The sequence below is a fragment of the Drosophila biarmipes genome, chromosome 3R (genome assembly GCF_025231255.1).
Source record: "Drosophila biarmipes strain raj3 chromosome 3R, RU_DBia_V1.1, whole genome shotgun sequence".
Taxonomy (NCBI): domain Eukaryota; kingdom Metazoa; phylum Arthropoda; class Insecta; order Diptera; family Drosophilidae; genus Drosophila; species Drosophila biarmipes.
Window position 1 is genome coordinate 26996004 of NC_066616.1, and position 23127 is coordinate 27019130.

Consider the following 23127-nt stretch of genomic DNA (forward strand, 5'->3'; position numbering starts at 1 on the left):
CTGGCAACGCTGGATGGCGCCGCGATCGATATTACCGATGCTTTCGACATATCGAGACATCGATGTTTCTGCACACTGGCAACTCCACAGCCATTTTGCATTTTAGATTTGTGTTTTTTGTAATTTTTAAGTTTTTCACCGCATTTAACCACTTACTTAGAGTGCTGGGACCCGGTAGCCATGTCGCGCGCACTGATGAGCGAGGAAGGGATCGAGGCGCATGTCTTCGAGCGCTCCAAGTTCTGGTCGAGCGTGATGAAGGTGAGTCCACTGAAGTCGCAAGTGGCGTCTCTTCTCAGTCCAGCCCAATTTTTGCAGGATTTATCCATCTTGCCCGAGGGCCGGGAACTGGATGTGTCCCAGTTCGATTCCTTGTTCGAGGCCGAGGTCGAGGTCGATAACTGCAACCAGCAGGACGAGGAGGAGGAGGCCAAGGAGAACAGCGATGCGGACGCCAAGCTGGAAGTGGGCCGCATTAACGCCACCAGCGTGGCGGAGCTCACGATGATCCTGTGCGAGGACAGCAACGACAAGGCCGATATGGAGGAGATTTTCAATCAGACCGTGCCCGTCGTCGAGGAGCACAAGCGCAAGTGGCGGGAGGCGGGGCTGGAACGGATTCTGGAAACCTTCGATGAGGAGCAGATCGAACAACATGTGGGCCACTGGATGCGGCGCCACAACAGCGTCTATGTGAATGCTGAGCCACCGAAATACCATCAACCGCACAGTAACTCCATTTCGGACCAGAGCGACGAGTCGCTGCACTCCATCGATACGGCGCGCTATATCCAGCAGAGTCGCCGGCGGATCGCCCACATGACCACCAAGAGCCCCAACTTGACCACCATTAAGATGTACCGCAAGCACTCGCACAAACGCGACGAACTGAGGGCCAAGTATGCCTACGATGACGAGCAGGAGCATCGCCACCACATGCAGGCATTGCTGCATCGCCGGCGCGAGAAGGAACGCAAGCTGGCCTATCTGGCTTCCACCCCTATGCACTGCACATACTCAAGTGGCCATCATGTGAGACGCAAGCACCTGCGCAAGCGGCGCAACAACTCCTGGGTCTTTGAATCGTCGTCCGACAGTGAGGATGATCCATCATTCGGAGGCTGCGGCTGCCACACCTGCCGCAGACATCAGACCCTGTCCAGGACTGCCTACCAGTACTGTCCGTATGGCAGGGACCAACGCGAGTACCGCCATCGCCAGGCAGCATCGCGAACCATTCGAACAATGCGCCGCCATCACACCTTCGACATGGAGATGGACCTGCGACCAAGGCTGCCGGAGAACGAGTGCAGCTGTTGCAACAGCGACCGCCTCTGCTCCGATTTCGTCCACATAGCCAACAGCTCCACCGAGGAGTGGGTGGTGGAGAACCGCAGCAGTCCCTTGCTTGTGGGGAAGACGAGCAAAACCAGGAAGAACAAGAAGGTGGTGGCGGTTAGTCCGCCATCCGTTCGGTCCAAGTGCCTTAAGCAGAGAATACTGAAAACCAAGACGTCCTCTACTTCTAAGTTGCCTACAACTAAAGCTAACTACATTTTTGATAGTGACATTTCCGAAGAAGAAGCCAGAAGACCAAGGATATGCCATTCGGAGCGAGCGAAAGTGAATCCAGTTGCACCTACTCTATTAGCTCCCTCATCAAGGAAGGCCGCAAAGAAGGCTGTTGCAATGCACCCCAAGAGTTTGCCAGAAATCAAGGAGGAAGAGCCTACTCCTTGCTGTTATAAAAAAGTGGACATTCCGGAAAGCGAAACTTCCGATGAGAGTGAAGGAGAAGTAAAGAAACGAAAACGCATATTGAGTTTCTCCGAGGCAGTAGCCACAACACGTGATATCCCACACGAGTTATTAACGGAGCCTATCCTAAAAGTCCCAACACTTAATGAAAAAAAAGTAAAGTCCCTTCCAAAACTACCATCAGTTGAAAAGGGCAACCAGGCATTGATCAAACCGAAAAAAGGTCATGTTAGTTCAGAAAACGAAGAAGTCAGATCTAACAGTTTAATCGAGGAAGCTGCACAATTCACAGAAAAAAAAGCTGATTCAAACACAGAACCAGTAGAAAATGGAGCAAACAAAAACACAGTGGAGATATATGCGTCTCCCTTGATCACAGAAAAGGAAACCCCTTTAAAGAAAAAACCTAAAAGCCTTGTTAAAAGCGATTCAACCGAAACAATCGATGATGAAGTCGTGGAACGGAAACGCACTGTGAGTTCTGCCGTGGCCAATACGAAAACTGCCAAACAGAAAACGATCACTTCCTTGCCAAAAGAATCTATCAGTACCAAGACCCCGGAAGTGATGTGTTGTGATTTAAAGGAAGAACGACCAGTTAAATTGAGGGGAAGGCCGAAACTGACTTCAAAAAGTAAAACTAAAAAGACGACTGCTTCGGCAGTCAAAAAGGCTAGGCCCAACTCGGCAAAAACGAAATCGGCTACTGCTCAGGTTCAGAAATTGCCGCAAATCACTGAGGAGGCGCCCAACCTATCTCCCGATTCACAAACAGACAAAGAAGACGAAAAAGAAGAAAACAATGATAAGAATGGCATTCCACTGGATTCAGAAGAGGAGCTGCAAATGGCATTGGCTTTGTCGAAAGCCACATTCAAGAAGGAGCAACAGAAGCTCCGGAAAACAAAGAGACAGGCTTCAACCGAGCTAACGAACTCTCCTGCTGAAGAATCGCTGGCGGTATTTAACAATCAAAGCGTGGCGTGTAACTCCACGGCTGTGGCCAACGACACGGCTTGCAAGCGTGTGCTGCCCAAGAGACGGGCGGTCAAAAGGGTGGCTGCCGTGAGCACCACAGAGGAGCAGACAAGTTCCCCAACGGGTACGACGGCGGAAGAGGCCAGCGCCACAGGTGGCGATCCAGACTGCACGGTGGTGACGTCCACCACTTGCTGTGAACCGTCCGCAAGCGAGCCGAAACCATCGCCCATCAAGCTCACCAAGCGGGGCATTCTGCTGCACAGCTCCTCGGAACCGGGAGCGGACAACTTTACGCTGACCGAGCAGGGACTCGGGAAGATTATTGGCGACCGTTGGGCCCGCAAGTACCTCAAATACCACATCGGCAGCCGTAGCTTCGACAGCCGTCACTCGGTTTACTATCGGCCCACGCCTCAGTTGGCTGCTGCTCTGACTGCTCCGCAGGATGCGCAGAGCCTCGCCAATATGTCGAGCTCCAGTGCCAGCGATGATGACATCTTCGACCAAATTAACCGCTACGGAACGGTGTACAGCGTGCTCGAGAAGAAGTCTGGGGACAAGTAATGCTTAAGTTTATGCTACAATTTTTATCCATACGTTAGTTCAGTTTATATTCTACACAATGGTTCACAATGCGGTGTTAAACACGTACGTTTTTACAAGTATTAGAAACGTCGTTGTAGTTTATTTTTTAAGTTTTGATTTATTTCACGTAAATTACATGATCGATAGTGATAATAGAAAACATAATACGTCATAATCATCATAAATTTTCGCTTAAGTATTAAATAATTGTTTAAGAGATTTATTCGCATTGCAATAGTAATTTTTGTGTGTCGCAGCTGTGTTTTAGTTCGTTTCCATTAAGTTTATCAAAATTCATATCGGCTATTGTTAATTTTATGTATTCACAAGAAAACAAATAAAAACGTAAGATCAATTTAAAGAGTGAAAATGGCGCGTCGCAAAAAAACAGAAGCCTATTCCTTCCATGTATTTACAAATAACAAAAACTTACCTAAAAATATGTTGATAAACCAAGAAATTAAAATTAAACAAAGAGCGTTATGATGAAAACAAGAAACACACGACTTTTGACCCTGGAACATGCGCGCCCTCACACACATACACATGCGAAGCATATATCTACACGTACACATATGCCTGGCCGGCTATATAGCGCCCTACACATCGATCTGGAATGGGGAGCCGGGTATATGCTCCTCGCCCCACTTGATTAGGAGCACGTACTGGCCGCGGTCGCGCACCAGATACTGCACATTGTAGTTGTTGTGGCCAGCGTGCTTCACGTGGAACTCCTCGCAGGGTCCCTTTGGTCCGTACATGCCCACGTACAGGATGTTGTTGCCTGGAAAAGGGCGAAAAATGGGATTAAAAATAGGTTAAGCAACAGATAACTATACTTCGTAACTAGTCACAAAACCAACTTGGTCCTTAAATAGTACCAATTTCTCAATAACTATGACCTAGTGGAACTATAACTCACCCGCATCGGTGGCACTGATGCTGAACTGGTTCTGCTTGCCAATGTAGGCCTTCTTCAGACCCATGCCCTTGGACACCACCTTGGTGGCATCCGACTTGAAGTTGGGCAGATGGACGCCCGTGTTCTTGCCGCCCTTGGCCACCTTCTGGACCGTCTCCACGATCACCGTCGACGTCTCCTGGGCGCCCTCATCGGCCAACTTGTCGCCGGTGGCGTTCACCTTGAACGGCGAGCCCACGATGTGCATGTTGTTGTACTTCACCGTGATGTAGTGCTCGCCGGGCAGCAGGGGAGTGTAGCGCACCTTGTAGCCCTCCTCCACCTCTGTGCAGTCCATGGCCACCTTGGAGGGACCGTCAATGGAGACGGCCAGTGTGCCAACGCCGGCGTTGCAGGTGTTGATGATGAAGTCGGCCTTGTGTCCAGTCTTCACCTCGTCCAGGCCGTTGCCGCTGGCGTGCACAGCAGCCGGATCGGCCACATCCTTGCCCACCTTGATTCTGAACGGCGAGTCGGGTATGTGGACGCCGTTGAACTTGACGTGGATGGCATGGATTCCATTCTCGCGCGGATAGAAACGCACCGAATACATCTCGCCGTCGATCACCTGGATGAAGCAATCATCGTCCGTTCCCGAGGGAGCCACGATCTTGGCGTCCAGCTCACCCTTGGCGCCGTTCTTGCGCACCATGAACTGGTACGGGGCATCGGCCTGGATGTTGCCCTGCGGGAACTGCTGAACCTCCAGCTTGTGGGCATCACCGGCATCCGGCGACACGTACACCTTGAAGGGCGAGTCGGGTATGTGGCGATCGTTGAACTTCAGACCCACGCGGTACTCTCCCGGTTCGGTGACCTTGTAGGACACATCGCAGCTGCCGTCCTTGCGGTCCTTGAACTCGATGTCAGCCTTGCTGGGACCCTCCACGGAAATGGCCAGGGAACCGCCGCCCGCCTCGCGGGTCCAGACATTAAACTCAGCCGCCTCTCCGACGACACCGCGCTCCAGTCCAGAGCCTCCGGCCTTGACCAGATGGCTGCCGGAATCGCGCAGGGGACCCACGGTGAACTGGAACGGCGAGCCGGGTATGTGCATCTCGGAGTACCGCACCGACACCGTGTGCACGCCCAACTCCTTGGGCACAAAGTGCACGGCGTAGAGGCCGTCCTCCACCTCCTGGATCTCCGCATCCTCGGTCACGTTGCTGGGCGAGGTGACGCAGGCGGCCAGATCGAATGAGGTGATGCCGGGCATCTTGAACGTCAGCTTGCACTGGCTGCCAATCTCCGTGATGGGGACAGCATCGCGCTCGCGCTGGATCTTCTCGCGCTTGCGGTTGCTGCCTTCGCCGGCCACCTTGACGGTGAAGGGGGATCCCTCCACGTGGTGATCGGCGAACTTCAAGTTCACAATGTAGTAGCCCGGCTCGGTGGGCTTGTACGAGATGTTGAGGGTGCCGTCGTCCTTGTCGGTGCACTGGATCTCCGCCTTGCTGGGACCCTCGATGGAGACCGAAAGACCACCAAAACCGGCATTGCGCGTGTCCACGGAGAAGATGTTGTCGGCATGCGTCTGACCCTCCTTGAGGCCAGATCCGGAAACCTTGACCTTCTTGGCGTCGCCCACCTCGCGCTCGCACACGGTCACCTTGAAGGGCGAGTTGTTGATGTGCTTGCCCAGACGCTTCACCGACACCAGGTGCTCGCCGATCTCGCGGGGCGTGAACGAGATGCCAATGTTGCCCGTGGGCATGCGCTTCAGGAAGCAGGGCTCCTCCAGGCCGCTAGGCGCCTGGATGGAGGCATTCAGAGCGCGCAGATCATCGTCGGTGATGTCGCCGGGCATGGTGACCTCGGAGCAGGAGCCCACCGAGATCTGGTTGCGCTTGCGTCCCTCGCCGGTGATCTTGGCAAAGTACGGCGATCCCTTGATGTGCTTGTCGCCGAAGCGAACGGACACCTGGTACTCGCCAGGGGCAGTGGGCAGGTATTGCACGGACACGGTGCCGTCTTTGTTGTCGTGGTAGTTGATCTGCAGAGACAAGTCACCATTAGTATATGTATTGTAGTCCTGGCAAAGGATCTCGCTTACGTCAGCCTTGCTGGGTCCTTCGACGGCCATGGTCAGGCCACCGGCGCTGGCTCCCTTGGTGGAGATAGTGAAGTTGGCCGGCTCACCGGTGACTCCGTGAGTCAAACCAGGACCATAGGCCGTCACATAGCCGGAGGTGATGGAGTCAACGTGGAATTTGAAGGGAGATCCTGTGGGTAGAAACGGAAATTAGAGGATCTGGAGAGGAAATACTTGGGACGTGGTATTCACTCACCTTGCACGGGCTCTCCGTTGTATTTGACCACCAGCTCGTGGGATCCCTCCTCGCGGGGATCGTACTTCACCGAGACGGTACCATCACGGTTGTCCTGGATCACGGGTTTGTCTACTTTACCGCTCGGCATTCTGACTTCAGCTGGAGAGGAATACGAGGTAAGCCAACATTTATTACACTGCATTAAGACATTTTAATAGTAACCTATCTAGTCTAACCTTTAAGAAACGTCGATCTACCATTAGTTAGTAACTAAGAAAACAGTTCCCCGTCAAGTTAGATATTTAATTTATAGATACCTATAAAGATCCTTTCCAAAACGTAGATATTTTACAATTTATTTGTGCCTCAGGAATGTTATACTTCTTTTTTCTAGACGGTTCGCTATGTACAGCACCCCTAGAAACACAGCCTAGCCAAAACTCTGTTTGAAGACCATTTAATGGATGTGTTTTGTATATGCTGAATTATGTCACCGAAGCATTTTTCAAATAATTTGCGTGGGCGAGAGCCACAAGTTTGAAAAAATCATAATTTCATTTTTATGTTCATATTTGCGTGCCATTTTTTATTCCACAAAATCTATTTCTGTGCTCTGCACAGAACTGAAGATCGAAGACCATGTTGTATTTGTGTCGAACCGAAAAAGTAAATTAATTGGAACGAATGGCATTTGCCGCGAATAAATTTCAAACGATTTTTAATGTTTTCGAACAGGATATCATATAACTAGGGAGCACTCTTACTAATGATATTTCTTATTAGTTTTCGTATATTTCACAATATTAATCCACATACTTTTCCTCTGCTAGAGAGACACACCCACAAATTAATATCTTAGGCTGGATGGGTATCCTTGTTCTATAATCCTCGGCACTTGGGACCCGGAGTCCAAAATCACTTCTCAACTGAACGAGTGCTGTGCACCGACTGAGTGGCTAGTAATCTGTGGGCTTTCCAAAGAAATTTCCACTAACGCCTACAATTGCTTTTATACTTTCCCACGCCATCAGGCAAGAAGAATAAAAACAACATCGTTCCTGAATTTCGTTGAGGTCAAATATAGGACACACTTTACTATATACGTTTCCCAGTCACACATGTATGTGCTCCACATAGAGCACTATATAGCCACTTTCCTGGGTTTCCATACCTCCCCCAGCGATCCGGAGAATATGTCACAAATGCATAAAAAACTATTTATAACCCAAGAGGTGACTATGTGCTGGAGCGATCAATTTGGGAAGACTTTATAGTGCACGTGTTTGAATTTATATTTAATTTTAAATTCGGGAAGAGGTTTTACATACAGACGAAATTCCAATGCTTTTGGCTGTCAAAACATCATATGGCATATTCTGCTTAGCGGATCATTAGTTAGCAAAGAAAAGTCTGTTGTTGTTGACAAAAAATAAACTTATTAAAGTGAATTTAGATATAGAGGGTGATAAAAAGTCCGGTGAATCATTTGGATACTATCCCTATTTTAAGTTTTTCATCAAATACATTTTTAGTTTATTGAAGACATTTGCTGACACTGCACATGACCATTGCCGTAAATTTTGTTTTATTAAAAAAGCATTTAATTTTGTCAAGAAATTATGATGTCGAACTGATCATAAATATGCTCGAAGAGGCCACTAAGCTTTTCACTTTCTCCTATATAATATTCCGCTTAGCTTTGATCCATCAGAATTAATGGTTATTTTTTTCTGCGGCCAAAGACTAAGCCAAAACAATGACGGTAAACACAAATAAATCAGAGGCTAGTGTCGCGTGCCTGACAAATATTTAAAACAAGACACTATATATGAAAAAACTAAGCACTTCAAAAAACCCAAGACAATGGCTGCCAGAGAAAAATGCGAGCACGTCTTTGAAGAATCTGCCAAGAGGAAAATGACAAAATTTATAGCCAACTTATGGGGTGTCTAAAACTCAAGGAATCTTAACAAAATGCAGAGCAATTAAAAGATAAAATGCAAGCTCTACATACACACAGTGCACATGTAAATCAAACAAATATTTCGAGCTTATTAAGAGCACTTTTGTAGCATATTTCCATCAGTTGACTGCAAAGGCTCCTCGCTTTTCCGCTCTTAATGACTTGAAAAACTCAAAGAGATATGTTCTTTAGGCATTTTGCATTCGGAATTTGCATTTGATGAAATGAAAACTTTGTGTAAAAAATTCCTGAGACTTTGAATGCATTGGAAAAAAGCGGCTGCCACAAGACAACTTTATAGACTATGCGTGAATATCCAACTCAGAGACCCCTCCCTCCCTCCAATAAAATGAAAATATGATTATTTATGTTTGAACATTTGCTGCTGTCCGTCGTCCCAGGCCCCTCCGGGCCCCCTGTTCCCACGATCACCTGCCAGCGCCGCCCATTGAAGCATGAGATACGGCTGAGGCTGGGAATCGGAATGGGTGGGGGATGAGGACGAGGCGGTGGCCACGGCGACTCGGACATCTTTCGCATCTAATGGACGCTGGCAACACAAATGAAAGATTTAATGACTCTCAGGCCAACGATGGCTTCGATATATCAGCAAGAGTTTGCCATTTGCGCATAGCGAATAAGAGTCTTACACAAGTCAGCAGGGCACTAAGTTTCCTAGTTCCCTAAAATATATATAAGAGTTTTTTCTATAACTCCAACTATTGATTATAGACAATGTTGAAAATTTTTATAAAAGATAGAATTTCATTCTTTTACTTTGTTAGGAAATATACTGAAGTTTATAATATTCCTTTGATAAGGATAACATCATAAGTATATGATAAAGGCAACAACCTGTTAAAAAAACATATTTTTTCTTGGGTCCAGAAAATCTGGAGAGTTTTGTTTTGGATTTTGGTTAATTCAAAAAATTGTTACCAAAATTAAAGAAAGTAGGATGTTTCAGATAATTTTCTTAGGATTCCTTAACTTTTGTATTGAAATATCGTCTGCATTATTTGATAAAAACCATTTCCCTTTAATTTCAAAAATGTAATGAATTAAATATTTTCAATTATGGAAATCGAGGTGAACCATTCTTGGCAAAAGCAGAGCAAAAGAGACCGCGCTGACCAGTGTAAACCATCATCGCGGTGCCCAATACGCAACCATTGAGAAATTGCATGCGGAGGGAGCCAAACGAATTTTACGCTTTGTTGCATATTCTGATAATAAATCATAGAAAATAATTTGCAGACAAATGCCTGCGGGGCCTTGGGGGCCCCCGAGGAGGAGGACACGCCGTCCGGGGGACCTCTGGGTAATAATTCAAAGCTCTCTAGGCAAGTGCTCGCTGTGTGGGCCCGAATGGCGCTTGGCCGCGCTGCGAGTTGAATTGAATTGAAAAAGGGGATTGCGTATGTGAATATGAATTTTGGTGTCACTTTTGTCATTAACACAAATGGGAAATTCTTGGGGCTTTAGTCAGGCCTATTCGCTTGCTGCATGGGACACTATGGACGTCATTTCGATTTCCTTTTCCCCCGCACTCTTGGCAAAACGTCGGGAATCAAAGGCCCTGGACCCTGGGTTGGGCCTCCAGAAGTGAATTTACCTTGATGTGTTACAATTGAAAACGACGATTTGAAATTCAATGGCATAAAGTCTGAACCATTTAGTCCTTGGTTCTCCGGTATGATGGTCTCATTGAAGTAGACGTTCGTGCGCTCCGGGTGATCGCGCTCGGACACGGTCACCTTATAGTACTGCGGCCGGAAGAAGTACGAGTGGTCGGCCCAGGTGGCTAGCGGCGTGGGCGGCTTCTCCGACAACCAACTGAAGTGCATTTTCCCGTAATTCGATATTGGATGCGGACAGCAGCGATTTCAGTTTAAACACGCGTGCGGTTTTTGCAATAAAAAGACACTTAAAATTTATAACAATTTAATTTAACAACGAAACAAAAACTGCTGGTTCCGGCTAGCAGCAAGGATATGCCTTGGCAATACCAAATGAAAGTTTTTCCCTTTCATTTAAGCCACATATCCTTGCTGGCCAAAACCAAAAAAGACTGATCGAAAGGGGAAAATTATTGATTTGGACACTCACACTTGGGCAATCGACTAGAAGGGTTATATAAGAGTAATACAAAATGTGAGCAATCTCGAGAGCTCTTCAAGCGAATGTCCTGCACCGGCTAGAGAGAGAGAGAGAGTCCTGGCAATCGATTGCTAAGCACTTGAACTATTTGATTATTAGTCGGTGGGGAACGAGTTTGCAATGTTTTCAATGGCCAGCGACGGTTTTTTGTAGGTCCACGCGTCTCCACGTCCCGATTTCAAGTGAACATCGACAGTTCCAAATCGAAATTAAGGCCAAAATATGAAAGCACATCGGTTCCTACCACCAAGATGCGTCTGCTGCCGTGGCCCAGAAGCAGCGCAGCCGCGGCGCAGCAGCTCACACATACAGAAAGCCCAAGAAAGTCGGGGCTTTTCGAAAATATGGCCGACTGCTATGAGGCAGGAGAAGAGATCGGACCAATGGACGACATATGAAAGATAAAAAGATAGAAAATTGGAAATATTTGCTATGCGCCCGAATCCATGTGTGATATATACTTATATCTTTATATACAAGTATAAGCATAAATTCCCTCACGATCTTCGTGTTGCCATTTCGAATTCGAATTTCAAGCGCGAAAGGTGCAAAAAACCCGGGGGGGCTTGGGGTCATAGCTTTGCAGATGTATTTGTGCATGGAAGAAATCAAATTTATTACTTATTGCACCTCAGACGACAAAGAATTTATTAATATTTGACCATTAAGGCGGCGGGAAGCGTTTAAAAATAAATCGAACCAGCATATAGACAATTCTATATTTTATTTTATTGGCCCGAAGGCAGGCGATGCGGCCATAAAACCCATAGAGTACGAATATAGTCTTGTTGGTATGCCGAAAATGTGTTAATCATTTTCGATTCCTATATCCGTATTATGTCGTATTGATCGTTAAAGTGGAAAAAGCATTCCATTCGATGGGCCGCACGCGTTTATCGCATACTTATGTAATGGCCTTTGCCAATGGGAAATCGATTTGAAGTCGAATTTTGCCAAATGCCCAGATACAGCCGAACCAATTGGCCAAAATCAATCAAAATTTGCGTTGATCTTTCGGATGAGTACTTGGCAGCCACTATTGACTAATCAAAATTTACATACTCTCGGGAATATAAATAAATGTGTGTGATTTATGATGGGGCTGGGCAAAGCCTTACGATTATCCAGTCCATAGAAACTGCTGATTTCCCCAGTACTCAAATTCAAGCTGGTTAATTATATAAATATTGCCCCCTTCATTTGACGGGCAATGAAAAATCAATGCAACAAATGCGCAACAAATCTGTGTCGTTTGGCCAAAACGAATCATTTACAATAAACCATCTTCAAAGCAAATGGAGCGCGACACAGAAAGCTTAAACCCACAACGAGGCGTGGTCCAGATTCCTCCCCAGAAACCACCAAATGAAACGTGGCGCGGCCTGTGATCTTAATGATGGCCAGGATCCACCACTGCCCCCAGTTGCTCCTCCTAGCCAAGCGGTGAAAATGCTTGAAAATTGCATGGAAGCGTGAAAAATCGAACAAAATATTTGCACGGAGGGGAAAAGTGCAAGGTGCTGTGTTCATTGATTCGCCGGCAGAGGGTGGAAACCTCATTAATCATGTTGAAAATGTTCATTAAATCGCGGTGCAGCGATTTGCAACTCGTAAATCGCTCGTCGGTCCAGAAATGGCCAAATAAATTTAGGTAATTACCAGATTTCTACAAAATGGAATACCCCCATTACTCTGCCACGAGTCGCAGGCGATGGCCCAGTCAATGAACGTGGGAGTGAGAGGATGAGATGGCTGCCAAGATGTGCAGCCACAATACTAGAGACCTCCCAGAACACACCGAGCAGGGGCATTGTCTAATTAAGTTGTCGCCTGTCAGCGTTTAGCCTGATAACCCGTCACTCGGACGTCCATTTCTCCCCATCCCGAGACCTGGGTGCGTTGCCACTTGTCCATGGTCCACGGTGTCCACATCCAAATGCGCCCCATCAGCTGGGTATTTATACTTCTGTATACATTTCAGAGATGTACGACACTCGAACATTTTCGTCTGACAATGGCACACCTATGATATTTATATTTTTCCCACTCGCACTAGATTCTGCTGGCGAATATGAGATACATGTTGCCCGCCTAAATGGCGCATAAATACTTTCTAGACTAAATAAACTATTCTACATTGTGACTTAATTAAATGCATGGCTGTACGCACGGCTACTTTCGCTTCGCAAATGATTAACTTTGCCCCGAGGCTTGCTCTTAGCACTTAAATATTATTTTAAAATGAGTATTTTGTGATTATTTGGGCTGTACGTACCTGTAACGTTGCCGCCTGTTGTGGGTAGAGGTAGTTTCTCAAATGCTACACTGCGATACGTGATCTCCGATTTTCCGTTGACGAGCTCGCTCTGAAAGGGTTTAGTTTCATGCTATTATATCTATCTATCTTTTATATTGTGTTTAGTTCTGTTTAAATGTTAAGTACCATAAATGTTTATATATTTTTTATAGACCTTTTCCGAATCTGTTCTAAATTTGTAGTATAAATTAAAAATTCTCCAAACTAAATTAAATATTATCTAATATATTTTCACATTAAGGAGTTTAGACATCCACTTTAGAAACCACTTATACTAAATTTCATGAAAATGTTTTAAAATATTTTGAAGTATTTTTAAAGTATTTTATTTTTTAAATAGAACTTCCCTATTTATGAAGCGTTATTTGTAATAGTCCACAACTTACCTGCGTTGTTTGCTGCACCACTTTGGTCGTGTGCTCCTCGATGTATTCACTATGCGAGTATTGTTCGATACTTTCGACAGCCTGAGGTCAATGAAAATAAAATTGAAAATTAAGAACACCAGAGCTCGTTTCGTTGGAAAATTCGGAAAAACATAAAACAAACACACACTCAAAACCAGCAGCCAATAGATCATTAGCAGTCTGGAGAATGAGAACAATGTCCATTTACTTTGCACTTGTGAATATAGAATATTGAAGAACTACCGATCGCAACGATATATAGGGAGATATCTGCTTATTATTAAAACTGGACGTATTGAGTGAGATGGGGAAACTTAAAAGTGTGAAGCGAACAATACACGAATGAAATTATTTGAGAGGAAGTGAAATTGATTGACGCGGGCACGATTGTGCAAAAGAATTTCCAATTTCCACAATTGCAGCTGTTACATAAGCAAATAATTATTTATTTATATACGTTGTGTACATATCGAAATCATCTCGTATCCGTGGCCAAATCGAAAAAGTCAAAGATACAAATCGCTATAAAATATTTGGGCTATTAATAAGAAGTACGCCAATGCAAGGCCAATCAATAGACCAGCAAGGAAAATCGAATTGCCGAATGGGCGACAGTTTGTAGACCCTCCTCTACATCTGCATCTTCAGTATCCGGGAATATGGATCTCAATCCGAGCACCGTATACTATGTATTATATAGTCCCATTCAAGGGAAATCCATCTCAAAAATCAAGAATGGCAATGTTGCGCACCGAGTTTCTAACTTCCAGTTACCAGCACCACGACACGATCACGACGACGACCTGAACAGGACAATCTATGACTAAGACTAGACTAGCTAGCACTATGTGGCCACTAGTGTCGGGCCTCCGCTCTTCCTCTAGCCACACTTTATGGCGCTTCCACTGGCGTTGGCAGTCGAAATCAGCACAACACACTTTGCGCCATTTTCATTATACATAATTTCATTTTCCTATTTTAATTACTTGCGAATTTTCTGCGCTCGCTGGCTATACAAATTCATTTTCATATCCAAGTGCAAATTCAGATGCAGATGCAGTTGTCGTCGTGCCAGGCGGCGTATACTTGATTTTGTTGCAACCTGCCGACTGTAGCAACTATCACCAGAACAGCGAATAGAACATGCTGATTCAGCGTGGGATGTCATCGCCGACCCTCTGCCCCGGAATCATTTGGACGCCTCTATAGACTGCAGTGGCGTAGATGGAAAAGTCTTTAGGTTGATTTCGTTGATTTCGTCGCAACAAAGTCTAAATTTAAGTCCTACGAAGCACCCTGTAGCAACAAAGATTTGGCAATTTAGGATATTTTGATATAGTTGAGCAATAACAACACAGTTTGTTTGTCTGCTCTGCAAAATTTTTAAGAACTGTTCGGAAGGCTTAAAGAAAATATTCCAAAGTTACAGATAAATAAGTTGTCTTATTTTGGAAATATTTTAAAAATATTTTTGAATGGTTTCGCAACATTTTTAAGTAGTAGTAGTAAACACATTTAGTATAAAATTTCCACAAATTTGGCATTAAAAATATTTTTTTGGCACAAATATAAACAAATAAATCTGCTTTTATGTCTTATTTTAGATTTATCGTATCACAGACAGTTTACAATTTAATAATAATATCTAACATTATGTTTTGTTTGAAAAACCTGTGCATTTTTCTTGATCAGCCACAAATGTGTGCTCTAAAATGAAACATAATAATCTAATAGTAAAAGTGTGATTGAGAAATTTCTGAATAAACATTTCGGCATTATTTTATGTGCTCCCAATCACGTAGACAAGTTGACGGTGCCAATAATGAAGTTTCGCTTGTCGGAAATAGAGGCAAAGAAAGTTTCCCTTTACGAATTGAGTAATGTGGATAAGATGAATTTTGCAGCCAGCTAATTGTGCAAATCTGTTAAACATAAATTTTGTGCGAAAACAACAGACAACTCAATTAATCTTGGGTTCACGAATCGAGCCAAAGTGTTTCGTTTTTGGGCACTATGCCCGAAATGCCCGACTCTTTCGATCCCAGTGAGGCGCATTGTTCTTGGGCCTGTCAGGTCCCATGATTCTCGCCCAGAATTTATGACACTTCATTTTTTAGACTGTCAACGCAGGTGGCACGTGAATGGCTTGGCTTCGTCGGACTACTTACAGGACAATCCCCCACCCAAATGCTGAAATAGAATTTTTAGGCAAGTGCAAAGTAAAGGCTCTACGTGGGGTTAGGAATATTGTTGTTAAATTAGCAATTATTCAGTGATTAATTAACATTTCTGCTGGCAAATTTGTGCTCAAGCGTCAAGTGATTGCGACCAGTTGTAGTACTTTTGGTTTTCAAGTGGTTGCCGTTTTGGTTTTTGTTTTTCGGTTGCGTTAAGTGCGTTCGGATCAGTCTTCAATCAATTACAGAAACACACACAAACAACTTACATAGACTATGGGCTAGCTGGCTTACAGACAAAGAAGCATTAAGAATAATTGATCATTAAATGCATAGTGTAAAACAAAGCGCAATTGGCAGTGTAGCATAGCAGAAATAATTTTGAGAACGAAACAATTTTCATGCAATTAATTTTAGAATTTTCGTAAGAGGTTTTCAAATTTGTTTGGTGGGCAAACCAAAAGTTGTTTCATTTGTTTTAGGTTTCTTTTTTTTTATTTTTGTTGTCATGTTTTACAATGTTGCACTTAAATCGTATTCTTCTCGCTGAGCACTCTTAATTGATATGTGAAAATTGTTTGCGTGTTTTTCTTCTTTTTTTCGGGGAAGCCCAATGAAAAATTTACACCAAAATTTCAAAAACATTTTGAGAGGGACGCACGGAATACAAACACAAAACAATGACTATGGACTTGACTAGAATATAATGTAGATGAGGCTGAGCTCTAAACGGCTGCAGCCTGACTTAAGTGACTAGAAGAACGTGTAAATATATATAGTAATAAACTTTAAAATAATTGCTAATTTCCAACAATTCCCATTTGTGACTAGACTAGATTTGGCTGTGTCTGTTTTTTTTTTTGGTTTGGTTAAATCGAGAGTTTCGAAAGAAAATGTAGTTCAGGCTACCTTGATGGAGAAGCTGCCGTTCGGGATGTCCTTGCCACCGAACTTCACGTTGATGTCATAGTCCCCGGGGTCGTTCAGCGCGTACAGAATGTCGAAGAAGCCATCCTTCTCGATCACATCAATGTCCACAATTTCGCTACGATGGTTATTAGTTAGCTTGAGAACACACCCAAATCGACTGCCACCCTTACCTGCCCGCCTTGTTGGTGATCTTGCAGGTCACCGCTCCATCTCCCGCCTCACGGGCATCCACCTTCAGGTGCGACTGACTGCCCGACGACTGGATCTTTGGCGCCTGCTCCACCAGCTTGCACTTTTTGGCCTCGCCAGTGGGGAATGCTTCGAGTTTGAAGGGCGAGCCCTCGATCTCCTTGTCACCGTATTTGATGCTGCACTGATAGGTTCCACACTCGTCCGGCACGAAGGACACCACATACGTGCCTGTGGACACCTCCTCCAGGCGCGGCTGCATCGGCTTGCCCTTGGGGTTCTTGATGGCCACATTGATGTCTGCCTGGCCGGCCTGTTTCGTATCGATCTCAAACTCGGCTGGCAGGGAAGCGGGCGTTTTCTTCTTCTCGTTGACTCCCTTCACCTTCACCTTGGTGGGCTCAGACTTGGGGAACACGGTCATCACAAATGGACTGAAAGGAAAAGAGATTAAGTCAATGAGGTTTAGAAAACTGGGTATTAAAACCGGGGAAAACACGGTTATCCTTCTAAAAGTATTTTTAACAACAGATTTAACCCTCACCTGCATGGCACCTCCACCTCGGAGAACTTCACCTGGCAGGTGAGCACGGATCCGGCCTTGGGCGGCACATAGTGCACCGCGTAAATGCAATTGCCCTTGTCTTCCACGCGCAGGTTGTCCACGGGTATGCCCTCTGAGTTGGTCAGCTTCACGGCGATGCGGCCAGGACCAGCCTCGCCCACATCCACGTTGAAGAAGGTGGGCACACTCTCGCGCACCTGGCCGTGCTCGATGCCCGGGCCGTACACCTTAACCTTGCTAGGATCCACAGTCTCCTCGACGAGCACGCGGAACGGAGAGCCGGGTATGTGCTTGTCCGCGAATCGAATGGTAATGTCATACTCTCCCGGATCGGTGGCCAAGTAGTCCACATCGCAGCTGCCATCGCGGTTGTCCGTGCAGGTCATCTTCGCCTCGGAAGGACCTTCAATGGCCAGCGAAAGGCCACCATTGCCGGCCCCCTTGGTCTCCACCGTGAACTTGTTCTTCTGATTGGTCAGACCCTTCTCCAGACCAGGTCCGTAGGCCTTGCAGCGTGCCGGATCGCAGCCACTCTTCACGTTCACCACAAACGGAGATCCCGGCACCGGGATGTTGTCGTACATCAGCTCGATGGTATGGCGGCCAGCCTCGAAGGGAGTGTACATGATGCGGAAGATGTCATCGGTTGGGCCCTGCACAATCTTGCTGGGCAGCACATGACCCATGGGGTCGAAGATGGCGCAGGACAGCTTGCCGGAGTCAATGTTGCTGCCCACCTTGCTCATGTCCACCATGAAGTCTGTGGCCGCATTCATAATGACACCTAAGGCAGAATTGGAAATTAGTAAGAGGCAATATATAGGGAAACATAGAAACATCAAGGCACAACATCAACAAGATTACGATGCAATAAGAAGTGATGGGATGGGAACAGAACGTTCTGAAATATCTAGGAGCCTCAGCTACAGCTACGTTTGCACCTAGATACCATCAATCACTGGCGATTAGTGGTTTACGGTTAAGTTTAATTCAAAGAAACAAAGGGGACAGCACAACAACAAGAAGGCATGGCTTGGCGATTGCAAGAAGCAACCTTGGTCAGGTGGTGAGTAGAACGCAGAGGATTAGAGCTGTGCGGCAGCAGGAACACTCGGAACTGGCAATTGGCAACGGGCAACTGGAACTCCTCATAGCCTACCATGCGGCTGTATCCCTATGCCACTGACGCGGGTATTCTTGAGATTCGGCACCGGAACGATAAGTGGCTGGAAGGGTGAGCCATTAATGTGCCGCTCGTTGAACGTTATGTTGACGGTATAGTCGCCCGCCTCCGTGGGCAAGTAAGCCACGTTGCAGGTGCCATCTCCGTTATCCCGGCAATTGATGGCCGCCTCGCAAGGGCCCTCCACCGTCACTCCCAATCCGCCCTGTCCGGCGCCCCGGGTATCGATCATAAACTCCGCCGGCTGACCAACAATACCACGCTCCAAGCCGGGGCCAAAAGCTTGCACCTTATTGGAATCACTGCCTGTGAGGCACTGCAGCCGGAAGGGTCGTGGTGTTATAGGGGTGCCACCAAAGCAGATGCTCAACAGATACTCGCCCAGCTGGGTGGGCGTGAAGTTAACCAGGAAACCCTCTGCCGTGGGTATGATGTGGGCCTTCACACGATTGCCCGACGGACTGGTGATGGTTACGGCCAAATCTGCCTTGGGCAGGCCGTGTGTGATGATCCGGAACTGCTGCAAACTGTTTAGGGGCGCGGCTTTTGTTTTGGGTGAATGAAACGATGACTTGGACTTAGACCATGACGCACTCAAGATGGGCATTTTGTATATAAAGTAATATAGAAGTCTAACCTACGAATACTTACTGGGTTCGAGTCCGTCCACCTTGATCTTGGACACATCCACCGTCTGCTCCACGACGACCTTCTGTCCCAGGGGAACACGCTGGCCTCCGTAGGTCATTGTGGTGGTGTAGGCACCCTTGGAGGGAGGAATCACTTCCACCGAGTAGGTGTTGTCCTCGTTGTCGATGATGCGGCAGGGCACTTCAATCTTGGTCTCCTCGTGGACGACCTTTACCTTCAGTTCGGCATCGCCAGCCTCACGGGCATCCACATTGAAGTGGGTGGCCACGTTGGGGCGCACTCCGGGCTGCAACCAGGGTCCAAAGGCCTGCACCTTGGCAGCATCTACAGGAACTCCGACGTAAACGCGGTGCGGTGAGTTGGGCGTGGATACGCCGCCATAGTTCACTGGAATAATTATATATATGTTACTTTTTTAAGGAATATATATAATATTTGCAATGACCTACCTTCAACGGTGTGCGGGACTCCGGAGGTAGGCGTGTAGGTGGCCTTCGTGATGCCATCCTTGGTCTTCAGCTCCACGGGCAACTTTGTGCCGTACACATCCTGAACGACAACGTCCAGCGGGGCATTGCCTGCCTTGCTGGGGTCCACAGTAAAGCTGGTCGGCTGGTTGATGGTCACACCGTTCTTCTCCAATCCCGGTCCACTGGCCTTGACCAGCTCGGGATGGAAATCAGTGCGCGGCAGGATCTGGGCGATGAACGGCGACTTGGGGATGTCCTCGTTGTCGCACAGAATGTGCACTGCGTACTCTCCCACAGCAGTTGGATGATACTTGACCAGTGCGGAGCCATCGCCATTGTCGTGGCACTCGATCTCGGCCTGCGAGGGTCCGGCCACAGTGAACCCGAGGGCACCTGTCTCGCCATTGGTCTCCACCACAAAGGCAGCCGGGTAGCCGATGACGCCGCTGCTTAATCCGGGCCCGTAGGCCACAATCGAGGACTCCTTCTTGGGTCCCACCTTCACCTCGAACGGAGATTTGGGCACTTCCTGGCCCGCAAAGGTCACCATGATGACGTAGCGACCCTCCTTGGTGGGATAGTAGTGGCACTCGTACGTATTGCCATCCACCTTTGACTGCATGACGTTCTGGTTCATGCCACCCGGACCAATGACGCGCACCTCTGGTTCACCCTCGCCGGCTCCCTCGGTGTGGATCTTGAAGTCGGCATCGTCGCCGACACGAACACCCGTGGCCTGGAGTCCACGGCCGGAGGCGCGCACCTTTCGCGCATCCGAGAGCGGAGCCACCTTCACGGGGAACGGACTGTTGGGGATCGGAGTGCCGGCATAGAAGACATTCACCGAATGCAGACCTTGCATGGCGGTGACGTACTCGCACCGCCAAGTATCGTTCTCCAACTGACGCACCTTGGCCGCCACCGAAGTCTTGTGGTTAGCCGGATCGATGATGATCACCTCGGGCACTCCACGGCCCGCATCCTTGGCAAGAATGTCAAAGAAGGTGGGCTTCTTGATGGTAACTCCGGTGGGCTGGATTCCGGGACCCGTAACCTTGACCTTGGATGCGTCGCCGGCATGTCCTTCCACCTTTACGGGGAACGGCGACTTGGGGATGTCGCGACCGGAGAACTTAACGGCCACCTTGTGCAGACCCTCGGCTTTGGGTATGTACGAAACCGTGTAGGTGAGGTTCTTGTCATTGTTGAAGCGCACATCAGCCTTCTCGATCTCGCCATTGGGTCCCTGGATGTCCACATCCACAGAACCTAGATATGAAACATTGTTATTTGATTTATTTTCTAATAACTAGAGATATGAAAACTTACCCTTGCCAGCGGAAAAGGTTTCCACAGTAAAGTTGGCTGGGGCTCCGACCACAGGACCAATTGGTTCAATGCCAGGACCATAAGCACGCACTCTGTGAAGGGAGAAGTTAAGATTGGTTAAGATACATTTTTAAATTTCGTTAAGAGCTCTACATAGCCAATTATAATACATTAAATCAACATTTAAATTGCAGACAGCCCAGCGGTTTCAGCATTTGATTTTAAAGTTTTTGCAGAATGTTTTAAATATCAAATATTAATATTAAGATATGGATTTTTTAGAATTCTCCGATAATTCGTTAAAGAATAGCAAAAGTGAAACAATTTTTAAAACATTTTTAAACATTTTTCTTGAGTGGCGCCATAATATTCTAAAGCGGTGTATTTAGGAACTATTTTTGAAAATGCTTTTTCTAAGCATACTTTTTGGATATTCTACATAAACAGGTGAATGTTTTCGGAACAATATACAAAAATATCAAAAACGAATATATTTTTTATATACACATTTTTTCAAAAAGCTATATATTATTTTATTGCAATAACCATCTTCAAAACAGGTTGTTTTATTCATAAATACGAAAGGCTTTTTACAATGAACGAGGCATAATTAATCGAAAAATACGACAACTTCAAGCCTGATCGAGAATAAAAACCCTCCGTTATCCATGGGTTCCCCGGCTTGTAATCAAGAGATTCTTGGTAGCTTAACAAAGCAGCAAATTAAATCAGCGTCGGCCAAGATGAATGCGTTTAGTGAGCGCTAATTGTAGAGAGCAATAAAAGCCGCCAGCGAGCACAAGATACAAAAAGAAACAAACAGGAAAGCAGCGGCGTTGAAGTATCCATTAGATACGGATCGCTTTGGGCTAGCGAGAAAAGCGGAGAGCAACATAACAACAAAAGTAACCGAAACTGAAGAAACATTTAAATCACAAAAATGCCATGAGAAATCAATAAATTTTGAACCGAAATTCAAGCCAATGGCAATGTTGGCCAAAAGATCAGAACGGAACGCAACGTAAAAGAACGAGAGGAGGCATGCCGAAGAAACTTACCGCGGCGGAGGAATGCTGAGTTTTGCATTTTGAGGCGTTTAATAAATATATATGGGTTGGTAGTATATATGTACACATATTATGTATACGGAGCGGATAGGGAAAACAAGAACAATATCCAAATACATTAAAAACGTTGTTCAAATATACACGGAGGAAAATAGATAAAAAAAAGAAAGAGAGAGAGAGAAGAAAGAGAGAAGATAGAGTCTAGATTAGAACCAGAGGAATGCATTAGCCAAAAGAACAGACGGAGGAACTTTAAGATACAACTTGAATTTGAAATAGAGTTGAGGAGAAATAACAACGCTGGATTTATAGATCACACAAAGTCAAACTTTTCCAACTCGAACTTGAAAGAACAACTTTCAAATCGTGTCTTTCTAAGGTTTTGTATACAATCTTTAAGTTTATAGCTTATGATAAAGCTACAAATATTCTGTAATTAAGTTGTATAATAAAAATCGATGAATATTTTTAAATTGCTTTAACATTTTATATATTTTTAAGGGGATCTTTAAAGTTGTTTCCCACAAGTAGAGTTAGAAAAGTTCGTCTTAAACAGCACTCGCACTCACCTGTTAGGGTTCGTCTTGGGCCTCAGGGGAGCTCCTGTCTTGAGCTTGGAGTTGGGATACTGCGACAGATAGGTCATCATGGACTGCTCGTCCACATTGGGGTTGACCAGCTCCTCGGGCTTGATCAGCTGGCGCACATTGAGCCAGTCATCGGCCAGGCCCATGGCCTCGGAGGCATTCTGCACGGCATCCTTGGGATCCCAGAGCTCCCAGTCGGGGCAGAGACCCGGGGCACAGGCATCGACAAGGGCGCCCACCGCCTTGCCCGTGGTCCAGTCGTTGGTGAAGTTGTTGATGGGCAAATCGGGTATCTTGGCGTGTATCCAGTTCAGCAGGCTGTCAAACGGAAGAGTGATTTAGTACACCGAGCAACGAGCATCTAAAAACTGAACACCAATTGGGTAGGCGTCACTTACCGCTGCTTGGGCGTGTGTCCCGAGCCGTTCAGCTGCTTGTCGTCCTCGCCATCCCACATGGGCATCGATATCGAGTAGTGCAGAATCAGTGTCCATATCAGACCCAGTATCAGTTTCAGCTTGCAGTCCACAATGTCCGAGGAGTCTGCGGAGCGGACGAGAAGGAACACAGATTGGAT

At 46.3% G+C, this 23127-nt stretch overlaps 2 protein-coding genes across 12 annotated transcripts in view; one reads left to right on the plus strand and one right to left on the minus strand.

Annotated features, from left to right (window-relative positions):
* The first annotated feature begins 69 nt into the window (after positions 1 to 69).
* Positions 70 to 3694, plus strand: LOC108024501 (uncharacterized). The gene is made up of 2 exons (XM_017094448.3): positions 70 to 261; positions 319 to 3694. Exons 1-2 carry the CDS (start codon positions 181 to 183, stop codon positions 3301 to 3303), a joined length of 3066 nt encoding a protein of 1021 aa, XP_016949937.1. The 5' UTR covers positions 70 to 180; the 3' UTR covers positions 3304 to 3694.
* Positions 3423 to 23127, minus strand: part of LOC108024499 (filamin-A) — a 32283-nt gene continuing 12578 nt past the window's right edge. For 2 of the 11 annotated variants that reach the window (XM_017094437.3, XM_017094436.3), the window contains exons 3-18: positions 22949 to 23093; positions 22533 to 22868; positions 21955 to 21969; positions 20897 to 20988; positions 19547 to 20836; positions 19098 to 19484; positions 18423 to 18989; positions 17243 to 18047; positions 16680 to 17132; positions 16489 to 16624; positions 13382 to 13462; positions 12954 to 13044; positions 6574 to 6714; positions 6339 to 6508; positions 4247 to 6278; positions 3423 to 4108 (exon numbers count right to left, since the gene is read on the minus strand). In XM_017094437.3, coding sequence (XP_016949926.1) covers positions 3924 to 4108; positions 4247 to 6278; positions 6339 to 6508; positions 6574 to 6714; positions 12954 to 13044; positions 13382 to 13462; positions 16489 to 16624; positions 16680 to 17132; positions 17243 to 18047; positions 18423 to 18989; positions 19098 to 19484; positions 19547 to 20836; positions 20897 to 20988; positions 21955 to 21969; positions 22533 to 22868; positions 22949 to 23093 — 6926 coding nt within the window. In that variant the 3' untranslated portion in view covers positions 3423 to 3923. Of the gene's footprint in view, positions 4109 to 4246; positions 6279 to 6338; positions 6509 to 6573; positions 6715 to 7371; positions 7535 to 10133; positions 10445 to 10627; positions 10897 to 12953; positions 13045 to 13381; positions 13463 to 14154; positions 14259 to 16488; positions 16625 to 16679; positions 17133 to 17242; positions 18048 to 18422; positions 18990 to 19097; positions 19485 to 19546; positions 20837 to 20896; positions 20989 to 21954; positions 21970 to 22532; positions 22869 to 22948; positions 23094 to 23127 lie in introns of those variants that run through there. The other 9 variants (XM_017094438.3, XM_044094966.2, XM_017094441.3 and 6 more) reach the window with 7 other exon arrangements.